Source organism: Petromyzon marinus, chromosome 59, assembly GCF_048934315.1.
Source record: "Petromyzon marinus isolate PM22_M1 ecotype Great Lakes invasive population chromosome 59, UKy_Petmar_22M1.pri1.0, whole genome shotgun sequence".
In the NCBI taxonomy this organism is placed as follows: Eukaryota; Metazoa; Chordata; class Hyperoartia; order Petromyzontiformes; family Petromyzontidae; genus Petromyzon; species Petromyzon marinus.
The window spans coordinates 7134716-7148321 of NC_133725.1; the positions used below are offsets into that span (position 1 = coordinate 7134716).

The 13606-nt window shown below is 55.0% G+C and overlaps 1 protein-coding gene across 1 annotated transcript in view; it reads left to right on the plus strand.

The window, feature by feature from the left end:
- The window catches only part of LOC142905835 (uncharacterized), a 112004-nt gene extending 104362 nt beyond the window's left edge, over positions 1 to 7642 (plus strand). Inside the window, exon 2 of the mRNA XM_076053058.1 lies at positions 1438 to 7642. Coding sequence (XP_075909173.1) covers positions 2666 to 4246 — 1581 coding nt within the window. The 5' untranslated portion in view covers positions 1438 to 2665 and the 3' untranslated portion in view covers positions 4247 to 7642. The remainder of the gene's footprint in view (positions 1 to 1437) is intronic.
- The last annotated feature ends 5964 nt before the right edge of the window (positions 7643 to 13606 follow it).

Genomic DNA, 13606 nt, shown 5'->3' on the forward strand with positions numbered 1-13606 from the left:
TGGGGGAGGTTTGACTCTTTGTGACGTCATATTTGAGGGGGGGTGGGGAGGTTTGACTCTTTGTGACGTCATATTTGAGGGGGGGTGGGAGGTCTGACTTTGTGATGTCATATTTGAGGTGGGGGTGGGAAGTCTGACTCTTTGTGACGTCATACTTGTGGGGGGGTGGGATGTCTGACTCTTTGTGACGCCATATTTGAGGTGGGGTGGGAGGTTTGACTCTTTGTGACGCCATATTTGAGGTGGGGTGGGAGGTTTGACTCTTTGTGACGCCATATTTGAGGGGGTGGGAGGTTTGACTCTTTGTGACGTCATATTTGAGGTGGGGTGGGAAGTCTGACTCTTTGTGACGTCATACTTGAGGTGGGGGGGTGGGATGTCAGCCTCTTTGTGACGCCATATTTGAGGTGGGGTGGGAGGTTTGACTCTTTGTGACGCCATATTTGAGGGGGTGGGAGGTTTGACTCTTTGTGACGTCATATTTGAGGTGGGGTGGGAAGTCTGACTCTTTGTGACGTCATACTTGAGGTGGGGGGGTGGGATGTCAGCCTCTTTGTGACGCCATATTTGAGGTGGGGTGGGAGGTTTGACTCTGTGACGTAATACTTGAGGTGGGGGGGTGGGAGGTCTGACTCTGTGACGTCATATTTGAGGTGGTGGGGGGTGGGAGGTCTGACTCTTTGTGACGTCATATTTGAGGTGGTGGGGGGTGGGAGGTTTGACTCTTTGTGACGCCATATTTGAGGTGGGGTGGGAGGTTTGACTGTTTGTGACGTCATATTTGAGGTGGGGTGGGAAGTCTGACTCTTTGTGACGTCATACTTGAGGTGGGGGGGTGGGAGGTCTGCCTCTTTGTGACGCCATATTTGAGGTGGGGTGGGAGGTATGACTCTGTGACGTAATACTTGAGGTGGGGGGGTGGGAGGTCTGACTCTGTGACGTCATATTTGAGGTGGTGGGGGGTGGGAGGTCTGACTCTTTGTGACGTCATATTTGAGGTGGTGGGGGGTGGGAGGTTTGACTCTTTGTGACGCCATATTTGAGGTGGGGTGGGAGGTTTGACTGTTTGTGACGTCATATTTGAGGTGGGGTGGGAAGTCTGACTCTTTGTGACGTCATACTTGAGGTGGGGGGGTGGGAGGTCTGCCTCTTTGTGACGCCATATTTGAGGTGGGGTGGGAGGTTTGACTCTTTGTGACGTCATACTTGAGGTGGGGGGGTGGGAGGTCTGACTCTTTGTGACGTCATATTTGAGGTGGGGGGGTGGGAGGTCTGACTCTTTGTGACGCCATATTTGAGGTGGGGGGGGTGGGAGGTCTGACTCTATGTGACGTCATATTTGAGGTGGGGGTGGGGGGTGGGAGGTCTGACTCTTTGTGACGTCATATTTGAAGTGGGGAGGTCTGACTCTTTGTGACGCCACGTGACGAGGAGGAGGTGACGTCATTTACGGACGACGTTTCGATCGCGACACCCGCGGGCGTTGCCATGGGAACGTCGTGAACGACGTTAAACTCTTAAGCTTAAACTCGTTAAACTCTTAAGCTTTGGCGGCCGCAGGAATAAGTACCCGGTTGAGTCTGTCGGTAAAGTCACGTGGTGGGTAGATAAATAATGAATTAAATAATAGCGCGCGGCGTTTCGATTGCAACACGAGTAAATCATCATCATTATCATTTTATTTTATTTTTCTACCCACGTGACTTTACCGAAATGATTCAAAGTGTGTGGATTCCTGCAGTCACGAAAGCTCTAAAAATCAAGATTTAAAAGGTTAAGTAATTTTTTTTTTTTAAAGAATAAGCTAAGCGCGAGACGCTGCATCGTTTTTATTGTTTGCATCACGTGATTGTTAATATTGGCCGGTTTGTGTTTTTCCTGGTAGCTCATTGGCTGTTCAAGTCGGGATTATGACGTAACCCTGGTGGCCATCTTCCGTAGGGGGGGTGGTGGCATCTGCGGCCATCTTGCGTCGGGGGGGGGGGGGAGATTTTCTTGCAGCTGATTGGCTGCTGAAGTCGCGGTTATGACGTTACCACGGCGGCCATTGTTACATGGGGCGGGGGGTGGTGGCATCTGCGGCCATCTTGCGTGGGGGTTTTGTTTTTTCCTGGCAGCTGTTTGGCTGCTCAAGTCGGGGTTATGACGGTGCCACGGCGGCCATCTTGCGTGGGGGGCTTTCTTGGCAGCTGATTGGCTGCTTAAGTCGGGGTTATGACCTCACGGCGGCCATGTTGCATGGGGGGGGAGTTGGCCGCCTGCGGCCATCTTGCGTGGGGGTTATTTTTTTTCCTGGCAGCTGATTGGATGGTGCAGTCTGAGTGATGACGTACGCGTGACGGTTCAATAATTGGGCAGCCTCCTCTCACCCCTCACCCCTCCCCTCACCCCCCTCTGCCATTCCACCCCCACCCCCCACTCAATCGACCGCCACCGCGTGGCAAGACGCTGCCACTGCGGTTTCAGGAACTCCGTGGTGGTGGTGGTAGAGGTGGTGGTGGTAGAGGTGGTGGTGGTGGTAGTGGTGGTGGTGGTAGAGGTGGTGGTGGTGGTGGTGGTAGTGGTGGTGGTGGTAGAGGTAGTGGTGGTAGAGGTGGTGGTGGTGGTAGAGGTGGTGGTAGAGGTGGTGGTAGAGGTGGTGGTGGTTGTAGAGGTGGTGGTGGTGATGGTTGTAGTGGTGGTGGTGGTAGAGGTTGTGGTGGTGGTAGAGGTGGTTGTGATGGTGGTGGTAGAGGTGGTGGTAGTGGTGGTGGTGGTAGAGGTGGTGGTAGAGGTGGTGGTGGTGGTAGAGGTGGTGGTAGTGGTGGTGGTGGTAGAGGTGGTGGTGGTAGAGGTGGTGGTAGAGGTGGTGGTGGTGGTTGAGGTGGTGGTGGTAGAGGTTGTGGTGATGGTTGTAGTGGTGGTGGTGGTAGAGGTTGTGGTGGTGGTAGAGGTGGTGGTGGTGGTGGTGGTTGTGGTGGTGGTGATGGTTGTAGTGGTGGTGGTGGTGGTAGAGGTTGTGGTGGTGGTAGAGGTGGTGGTAGAGGTGGTGGTGGTGGTTGTGGTGGTGGTGGTAGAGGTGGTGGTGGTAGAGGTGGTGGTAGAGGTGGTGGTGGTGGTTGTGGTGGTGGTGGTAGAGGTGGTGGTGGTGGTTGTGGTGGTGGTGGTAGAGGTGGTGGTGGTTGTTGTTGTAGTGGTGGTGGTTGTGGTGGTAGAGGTTGTGGTGGTGGTTGTAGAGGTGGTTGTGGTGGTTGTAGTGGTGGTGGTTGTAGAGGTGGTGGTTGTAGAGGTGGTGGTTGTAGTGGTGGTGGTTGTAGAGGTGGTGGTTGTAGTGGTAGTGGTTGTAGAGGTGGTGGTTGTAGAGGTGGTGGTTGTAGTGGTGGTGGTTGTAGTAGTGGTGGTTGTAGAGGTGGTGGTTGTAGAGGTGGTGGTTGTAGTGGTAGTGGTTGTAGAGGTGGTGGTTGTAGTGGTGGTGGTTGTAGTGGTGGTGGTTGTAGAGGTGGTGGTTGTAGTGGTGGTGGTTGTAGTGGTGGTGGTTGTAGAGGTGGTGGTTGTAGAGGTGGTGGTTGTAGTGGTGGTGGTTGTAGTGGTGGTGGTTGTAGAGGTGGTGGTTGTAGAGGTGGTGGTTGTAGTGGTGGTGGTTGTAGAGGTGGTGGTTGTAGTGGTGGTGGTTGTAGTGGTGGTGGTTGTAGAGGTGGTGGTTGTAGTGGTGGTGGTTGTAGTGGTGGTGGTTGTAGAGGTGGTGGTTGTAGAGGTGGTGGTTGTAGTGGTGGTGGTTGTAGTGGTGGTGGTTGTAGAGGTGGTGGTTGTAGAGGTGGTGGTTGTAGTGGTGGTGGTTGTAGAGGTGGTGGTTGTAGAGGTTGTGGTGGTTGTGGTGGTTGTGGTGGTTGTAGTGGTTGTGGTGGTTGTAGAGGTTGTGGTGGTGGTGGTGGTAGAGTTTGTGGTGGTTGTGGTGGTTGTAGAGGTTGTGGTGGTTGTAGAGGTTGTGGTGGTTGTGGTGGTTGTGGTGGTTGTGGTGGTAGAGGTTGTGGTGGTTGTGGTGGTTGTAGAGGTTGTGGTGGTGGTGGTGGTTGTGGTGGTTGTGGTGGTTGTAGAGGTTGTGGGGGTTGTGGTGGTTGTGGTTGTGGAGGTTGTGGTTGTGGTGGTTTTAGAGGTTGTGGTGGTTGTGGTGGTCTCTGGGTTGTGCGCTTTTTGGGTATTATTTATTTATTTATTGGGTTCGCTTCGGCTGTGTCCGCTGTGTGAGCTTTTGTGGTGGTGGCGATGATGGTGGTTGTGATGATGGTAATGGTGGTGGTAGTGATGATGGTGGTGGTTAATGGTGGTGGTTGTGATGATGGTAATGGTGGTGGTGGTGGTAGTAGTGATGATAGTGGTGGTGGTTAATGGTGGTGGTTGTGATGATGGTAATGGTGGTGGTAGTTGTAGTGATGATGGTGGTGGTTAATGGTGGTGGTTGTGATGATGGTAATGGTGGTGGTAGTGATGATGGTGGTGGTTAATGGTGGTGGTTGTGATGATGGTAATGGTGGTGGTGGTAGTGGTTAATGGTGGTGGTAGTGATGATGGTGGTGGTGGCTAATGGTGGTGGTTGTGATGATGGTAATGGTGGTGGTGGTAGTGATGATGGTGGTGGTGGTGATGGTGGTGGAGACGCCGGTGGTAGTTGTGTGATGGTGGTGGTGATTGTAGTGATGATGATGGTGATGATGGTAACGGTGGTGATGATGGTGAGCGGGTGAGTGTGGAGCCACCACAACCACCACAACCACAACCACCACCACCGTCCCGCGCCTCATGCCCCTAGGTCGACTCAGCCTCAAACGAGGACCTGGTGCAGTGGTGGCGGTGGCGGTGAACATCGCCACTGGGGGAGAGACAAAGGCGGCCGGGTTCTGTCTGTGGGTGTCACAGCAGACGCCGCCGCTGCTGCTGCTGCTAGCAGCACTTGCCCCTAGAGCCCTTGCAGAGGCTACCTGGGATAGGGGGGAACCTTTAGCTGTAGCTGTGTGTGAGTGTATGGACACTGGGGGAGAGACAAAGGCGGCCGGGCTTGCGTGCGATGTGTCCTGGTCACACCACATCACACACAAGGGCTGTGTGTGTGTGATGTGTCCTGGTAACACACACACACAGCCCTCTGTGTGTGTGTGTGACCAGGACACACCACACACACACACCCCTTGTGTGTGTGTGTGTCCTGGTCACACACACACACAGCCCTCTCTGTGTGTGTGTGTTTGTCCTGGTCACACACACACACAGCCCTTGTGTGTGTGTGTTTGTCCTGGTCACACACACACAGCCCTCTGTGTGTGTGACCAGGACACACCACACACAGCCCTGTGTGTGTGTGTGTCCTGGTCACACACACACACCCCTTGTGTGTGTGTGTGTCCTGGTCACACACACACAAACACACACCCCTTGTGTGTGTGTTTGTCCTGGTCACACACACACACAGCCCTCTGTGTGTGTTTGTCCTGGTCACACACACACACAGCCCTCTGTGTGTGTGTCCTGGTCACACACACACACACAGCCCTCTGTGTGTGTGTGTGCTCTATGTGTGTGTGTGTGTTCTCTGTGTGTGTGTGCTCTATGTGTGTGTGCTCTATGTGTGTGTGTGTCCTGACCAGGCTACACGGGGGACCGTTCTCTTGGGTGGCTTCTTTTGGTTTAAAAAAACATTTTTTTGTGTCCGGGTGAAATCGCCAAAATATCCACGCCTCAAGTCGTGAACTCAGCGCACTTTAGACGGTGTGCGTGCGTGTGTGTCTGTGTGTGTGTCTGTGTGTGTCTGTGTGTGTGTGTCTGTGTGTGTGTGTCTGTGTGTGTGTGTCTGTGTGTGTGTGTGTCTGTGTGTGTGTCTGTGTGTGTGTGTGTCTGTGCGTGTGTGTCTGTGTCTGTGTGTGTGTCTGTGTGTGTGTCTGTGTGTGTGTCTGTGTCTGTGTGTGTGTCTGTGTGTGTGTCTGTGTGTGTGTCTGTGTGTGTGTCTGTGTGTGTGTGTCTGTGTGTGTCTGTGTGTGTGTCTGTGTGTGTGTGTCTGTGTGTGTCTGTGTGTGTCTGTGTGTGTGTCTGTGTGTGTGTCTGTGTGTGTGTCTGTGTGTGTGTCTGTGTGTGTGTCTGTGCGTGTGTCTGTATGTGTGTGTCTGTGTGTGTCTGTGTGTGTGTCTGTGTGTCTGTGTCTGTGTGTCTGTGTGTGTGTGTCTGTGTGTCTGTGTGTGTGTCTGTGTGTGTCTGTGTGTGTCTGTGTGTGTGTCTGTGTGTGTGTCTGTGTGTGTGTCTGTGTGTGTGTCTGTGTGTCTGTCTGTGTGTGTGTGTCTGTGTGTGTCTGTGCGTGTGTGTGTGTGGGGAGTGGTGGGTGTAGTGGTTAGCGCTACGCCGCGCTATGAACCCAGCGACCCGGGTTCGATTCCCGCTCATGGCCAACACCACACCCAGTAACGATTCTCTGAACCGGTCCTGGGCCTCCCCTAGGTCGACTCAGCCTCAAATGAGTACCTGGTGCGGTGTAGCGTAGTAAACATCGCCACTGGGGAGACAAAGGCGGCCGGGCGTGGTGGTGCTGGTCACACCACTCGCTCTGTGTGCCGTGCCGGTAGCCTTCATAGGTGGTGCTCGCTAACAGCACTTGCCCCTACAGCCTGTCACAGGCTACACGGGGAATCTTTGTCTTTATCTCGTGTGCATGTGTGTGTATCTGCGTGCCTGTGTGTGTGTGTCTGTGTGTGTGTGTCTGTGTGTACATATTCCGTCTACTAGTCAGTGGTCGTTCGTAGTCAGTAGTCAGTGGTTCGTGTTGTTAGTGAGTGGTTAGTAGTCGCTGTACAATGTTGGTTTGGTACTTTGTCTGAAGTGTCCACGTGCTGGTAAAGATGTCTGTCTGTGTGTCTTCTGTGAGTGTGTGTCTTCTGTGAGTGTGGGTCTTCTGTGAGTGTGTGTCTTCTGTGAGTGTGGGTCTTCTGTGAGTGTGTGTCTTCTGTGAGTGTGGGTCTTCTGTGAGTGTGTGACTTCTGTGAGTGTGTGTGGGTCTTTGTGTCTTCTGTGTTTGTGTGTGTCTCTCTATGCCTCTGTGTTTGTCTGTGTGTGGGTCTCTGTGTGTGTCTGTGTTTGTCTGTGTGTGTGTGTGTGGGTCTCTGTGTTTGTCTGTGTGAGTGTGTTTGTGTGGATCTCTGTGTTTGTCTGTGTGTGTGTCTCTGTGTCTGTGTGGGTCTCTGTGTGTGTCTGTGTTTGTGTGTGTGTGGGTCTCTGTGTTTGTCTGTGTGTGTCTCTGTGTCTGTGTGTGTGGGGGTCTCTGTATGTGTCTGTGTTTGTGTGTGTGGATCTCTGTTTATCTGTGTGAGTGTGTTTGTGTGGGTCTCTGTGTGTGTCTCTGTGTTTTTCTCTGTGTCTGTGTGTCTCTCTGTGTCTGTGTGTCTCTCTGTGTCTGTGTGTCTCCCTGTGTGTGTGTCTCTGTGTGTGTGTGTCTCTGTTTGTGTCTGTGTGTCTGTGTGTGTGTCTCTGTGTGTCTGTGTGTGTGTGTCTCTGTGTGTGTCTGTGTGTGTGTGTGTGTCTGTGTGTGTCTGTGTGTCTCTCTGTGTGTGTCTTTGTCCCGCTCGTGGTGTAAATAAGTGCACTATCGCTCGCTACTGCTGTCATTAATAAACGACTTAACACGGTGGTTGTTGTGGTCATTTGTGGTTATCGTGGTGAGTGATTGGGTAGGTGAGAGAGTGGGTGGGTGAGTGACTAAGTGAGAGAGACACCCAGACCCAGGGCTTGAACCCAGGCTCTCAGTGTCTCTGACACGGCCAACGTGGACCCCCTGAGAGAGAGACACCCAGTCCCAGTGTTGAACCCAGGCTCTCAGTGTCTCTGACACGGCCATCGTGAACGCGCTGAGAGAGAGACACCCAGACCCAGTGTTGAACCCAGGCTCTCAGTGTCTCTGACACGGCCATCGTGAACGCGCTGAGAGAGAGACACCCAGACCCAGTGTTGAACCCAGGGTCTCAGTGTCTCTTACACGGCCATCGTGAACCGCCTGAGAGAGACACCCAGACGCAGTGTTGAACCCAGGCTCTCAGTGTCTCTGACACGGCCACCGTGAACCCCCTGAGAGAGAGACACTCAGACCCAGTGTTGAACCCAGGGTCTCAGTGTCTCTGACACGGCCATTATGAACCCCCTGAGAGAGACACCCAGACCCAGTGTTGAACCCAGGGTCTCAGTGTCTCTGACACGGCCATCGTGAACCCCCTGAGAGAGAGAGACACCCAGTCTCAGTGTTGAACCCAGGTTCTCAGTGTCTCTGACACGGCCATCGTGAACCCCCTGAGAGAGAGACCCAGACTCGGTGTTGAACCCAGGTTCTCAGTGTCTCTGACACGGCCATCGTGAACCACCTGAGAGAGACACCCAGACCCAGTGTTGAACACAGGCTCTCAGTGTCTCTGACACGGCCATCGTGAACCCCCTGAGAGAGAGAGACACCCAGACCCAGTGTTGAACCCAGGCTCTAAGTGTCTCTGACACGGCCATCGTGAACCCCCTGAGAGAGAGACACCCAGACCCAGTGTTGAACTCAGGCTCTCAGTGTCTCTGACACAGCCATCGTGAACCCCCTGAGAGAGAGACACCCAGACCCAGTGTTGAACCCAGGCTCTCAGTGTCTCTGACACGGCCATCGTGAACCCCCTGAGAGAGACACCTAGACTCAGTGTTGAACCCAGGCTCTCAGTGTCTCTGACACGGCCATCGTGAACCCCCTGAGAGAGAGACACCCAGACCCAGTGTTGAACCCAGGGTCTCAGTGTCTCTGACACGGCCATTATGAACCCCCTGAGAGAGACACCTAGACTCAGTGTTGAACCCAGGCTCTCAGAGTCTCTGACACGGCCATCGTGAACCCCCTGAGAGAGAGACACCCAGACCCAGTGTTGAACCCAGGCTCTCAGTGTCTCTGACACGGCCATCGTGAACCCCCTGAGAGAGAGAGAGAGACACCCAGACCCAGTGTTGAACCCAGGCTCTCAGTGTCTCTGACACGGCCATCGTGAAACCCCTGAGAGAGACCCAGACCCAGTGTTGAACCCAGGCTTTCAGTGTCTCTGACACGGCCATCGTGAACCCCCTGAGAGAGACACTCAGACCCAGTGTTGAACCCAGGCTTTCAGTGTCTCGGACACGGCCATCGTGAACCCCCTGAGCGAGAGAGAGAGACACCCAGTCCCAGTGTTGAACCCAGGCTCTCAGTGTCTCTTACACGGCCATCGTGAACCGCCTGAGAGAGACACCCAGACCCAGTGTTGAACCCAGGCTCTCAGTGTCTCTGACACGGCCACCGTGAACCCCCTGAGAGAGAGACACTCAGACCCAGTGTTGAACCCAGGGTCTCAGTGTCTCTGACACGGCCATTATGAACCCCCTGAGAGAGACACCCAGACCCAGTGTTGAACCCAGGCTCTCAGTGTCTCTGACACGGCCACCGTGAACCCCCTGAGAGAGAGACACTCAGACCCAGTGTTGAACCCAGGGTCTCAGTGTCTCTGACACGGCCATCGTGAACCCCCTGAGAGAGAGAGACACCCAGTCTCAGTGTTGAACCCAGGCTCTCAGTGTCTCTGACACGGCCATCGTGAACCCCTTGAGAGAGACACCCAGACTTGGTGTTGAACCCAGGTTCTCAGTGTCTCTGACACGGCCATTGTGAACCCCCTGAGAGAGACACCCAGACCCAGTGTTGAACCCAGGCTCTCAGTGTCTCTGACACGGCCATCGTGAACCCCCTGAGAGAGAGACCCAGACCCAGTGTTGAACCCAGGCTCTCAGTGTCTCTGACACGGCCATCGTGAACCCCCTGAGAGAGAGAGACACCCAGACCCAGTGTTGAACCCAGGCTCTCAGTGTCTCTGACACGGCCATCGTGAACCCCCTGAGAGAGAGAGACACTCAGACCCAGTGTTGAACCCAGGCTCTCAGTGTCTCTGACACGGCCATCGTGAACCCCCTGAGAGAGAGAGACACCCAGACCCAATGTTGAACCCAGGCTCTCTGTGTCTCTGACACGGCCATCGTGAACCCCCTGAGAGCGAGACACCCAGACCCAGTGTTGAACTCAGGCTCTCAGTGTCTCTGACACGGCCATCGTGAATCCCCTGAGAGACACACCTACACTCAGTGTTGAACCCAGGCTCTCAGTGTCTCTGACACGACAATTATGAACCCCCTGAGAGAGGCACCCAGACCCAGTGTTGAACCCAGGGTCTCAGTGTCTCTGACACGGCCATCGTGAACCCCCTGAGGGAGACACCCAGACCCAGTGTTGAACCCAGGCTCTCAGTGTCTCTGACACGGCCACCGTGAACCCCCTGAGAGAGAGACACTCAGACCCAGTGTTGAACCCAGGGTCTCAGTGTCTCTGACACGGCCATCGTGAACCCCCTGAGGGAGACACCCAGACCCAGTGTTGAACCCAGGCTCTCAGTGTCTCTGACACGGCCATCGTGAACCCGCTGAGAGAGACACCCAGAACCAGTGTTGAACCCAGGCTCTCAGTGTCTCTGACACGGCCATCGTGAACCCCCTGAGAGAGACACCCAGACCCAGTGTTGAACCCAGGCTCTCAGTGTCTCTGACACGGCCATCGTGAACCCCCTGAGAGAGAGAGAGAGACACCCAGACCCAGTGTTGAACCCAGGCTCTCAGTGTCTCTGACACGGCCATCGTGAAACCCCTGAGAGAGACCCAGACCCAGTGTTGAACCCAGGCTTTCAGTGTCTCTGACACGGCCATCGTGAAACCCCTGAGAGAGACACTCAGACCCAGTGTTGAACCCAGGCTTTCAGTGTCTCGGACACGGCCATCGTGAACCCCCTGAGCGAGAGAGAGAGACACCCAGTCCCAGTGTTGAACCCAGGCTCTCAGTGTCTCTTACACGGCCATCGTGAACCGCCTGAGAGAGACACCCAGACCCAGTGTTGAACCCAGGCTCTCAGTGTCTCTGACACGGCCACCGTGAACCCCCTGAGAGAGAGACACTCAGACCCAGTGTTGAACCCAGGGTCTCAGTGTCTCTGACACGGCCATCGTGAACCCCCTGAGAGAGAGAGACACCCAGTCTCAGTGTTGAACCCAGGTTCTCAGTGTCTCTGACACGGCCATCGTGAACCCCTTGAGAGAGACACCCAGACTTGGTGTTGAACCCAGGTTCTCAGTGTCTCTGACACGGCCATCGTGAACCCCCTGAGAGAGAGACCCAGACCCAGTGTTGAACCCAGGCTCTCAGTGTCTCTGACACGGCCATCGTGAACCCCCTGAGAGAGAGAGACACCCAGACCCAGTGTTGAACCCAGGCTCTCAGTGTCTCTGACACGGCCATCGTGAACCCCCTGAGAGCGAGACACCCAGACCCAGTGTTGAACTCAGGCTCTCAGTGTCTCTGACACGGCCATCGTGAACCCCCTGAGAGAGACACCTAGACTCAGTGTTGAACGCAGGGTCTCAGTGTCTCTGACACGACAATTATGAACCCCCTGAGAGAGAGACACTCAGACCCAGTGTTGAACCCAGGCTCTCTGTGTCTCTGACACGGCCATCGTGAACCCCCTGAGAGCGAGACACCCATACCCAGTGTTGAACTCATGCTCTCAGTGTCTCTGACACGGCCATCGTGAACCCCCTGAGAGCGAGACACCCAGACCCAGTGTTGAACCCAGGCTCTCAGTGTCTCTGACACGGCCATCGTGAACCCCCTGAGAGAGACACCTACACTCAGTGTTGAACCCAGGGTCTCAGTGTCTCTGACACGACAATTATGAACCCCCTGAGAGAGGCACCCAGACCCAGTGTTGAACCCAGGGTCTCAGTGTCTCTGACACGGCCATCGTGAACCCCCTGAGAAAAAGAGAGACACCCAGACCCAGTGTTGAACCCAGGCTCTCAGTGTCTCTGACACGGCCATCGTGAACCCCCTGGGAGACACCCAGACCCAGTGTTGAACCCAGGCTCTCAGTGTCTCTGACACGGCCATCGTGAACCCCCTGAGAGAGAGACACCCAGACCCAGTGTTGAACCCAGGCTCTCTGTGTCTCTGACACGGCCATCGTGAACCCCCTGAGAGAGACACCCAGACCCAGTGTTGAACCCAGGCTCTCAGTGTCTCTGACACGGCCATCCTGAACCCGCTGAGACACCCTGACCCAGTGTTGATCCCAGGATCTCAGTGTCTCTGACACGGCCATCGTGAACCCCTGAGAGAGACACCCAGACTCAGTGTTGAACCCAGGCTCTCAGTGTCTCTGACACGGCCATCGTGAACCCCCTGAGAGAGAGACACTCAGACCCAGTGTTGAACCCAGGCTCTCTGTGTCTCTGACACGGCCATCGTGAACCCCCTGAGAGAGAGAGACACCCAGACCCAGTGTTGAAACCAGGCTCTCAGTGTCTCTGACACGGCCATCGTGAACCCCCTGAGAGCGAGACACCCAGACCCAGTGTTGAACTCAGGCTCTCAGTGTCTCTGACACGGCCATCGTGAACCCCCTGAGAGCGAGACACCCAGACCCAGTGTTGAACTCAGGCTCTCAGTGTCTCTGACACGGCCATCGTGAATCCCCTGAGAGACACACCTAGACTCAGTGTTGAACCCAGGGTCTCAGTGTCTCTGACACGGCCATCATGAACCCCCTGAGAGAGAGAGACACCCAGACTCAGTGTTGAACCCAGGCTCTCAGTGTCTCTGACACGGCCATCGTGAACCCCCTGAGAGAGAGAGACACCCAGACTCAGTGTTGAACCCAGGCTCTCAGTGTCTCTGACACGGCCATCGTGAACCCCCTGAGAGAGACACCCAGACTCAGTGTTGAACCCAGGTTCTCAGTTTCTCTGACACGGCCATCGTGAACCCCCTGAGAGAGACACCTAGACTCAGTGTTGAACCCAGGCTCTGAGTGTCTCTGACACTTCCATCGTGAACCCCCTGAGAGAGAGAGACACCCAGACCCAGTGTTGAACTCAGGCTCTAGTGTCTCTGACACTTCCATCGTGAACCCCCTGAGAGAGAGAGACACCCAGACCCAGTGTTGAACCCAGGGTCTCAGTGTCTCTGACACGGCCATCGTGAACCCCCTGGGAGACACCCAGACTCAGTGTTGAACCCAGGCTCTCAGTGTCTCTGACACGGCCATCGTGAACCCCCTGAGAGAGAGACACCCAGACCCAGTGTTGAACCCAGGCTCTCAGTGTCTCTGACACGGCCATCGTGAACCCCCTGAGAGAGAGACACCCAGACCCAGTGTTGAACCCAGGCTCTCAGTGTCTCTGACACGGCCATCGTGAACCCCCTGAGAGAGAGAGACACCCAGACCCAGTGTTGAACCCAGGCTCTCAGTGTCTCTGACACGGCCATCGTGAACCCCCTGAGAGAGACACCCAGACCCAGTGTTGAACCCAGGCTTTCAGTGTCTCTGACACGGCCATCGTGAACCCCCTGAGAGAGAGACACCCAGACTCAGTGTTGAACCCAGGGTCTCAGTGTCCCTGACACGGCCATCGTGAACCCCCTGAGAGTGACACCCAGACCCAGTGTTGAACCCAGGATCTAAGTGTCTCTGACACGGCCATCGTGAACCCCCTGAGAGCGAGA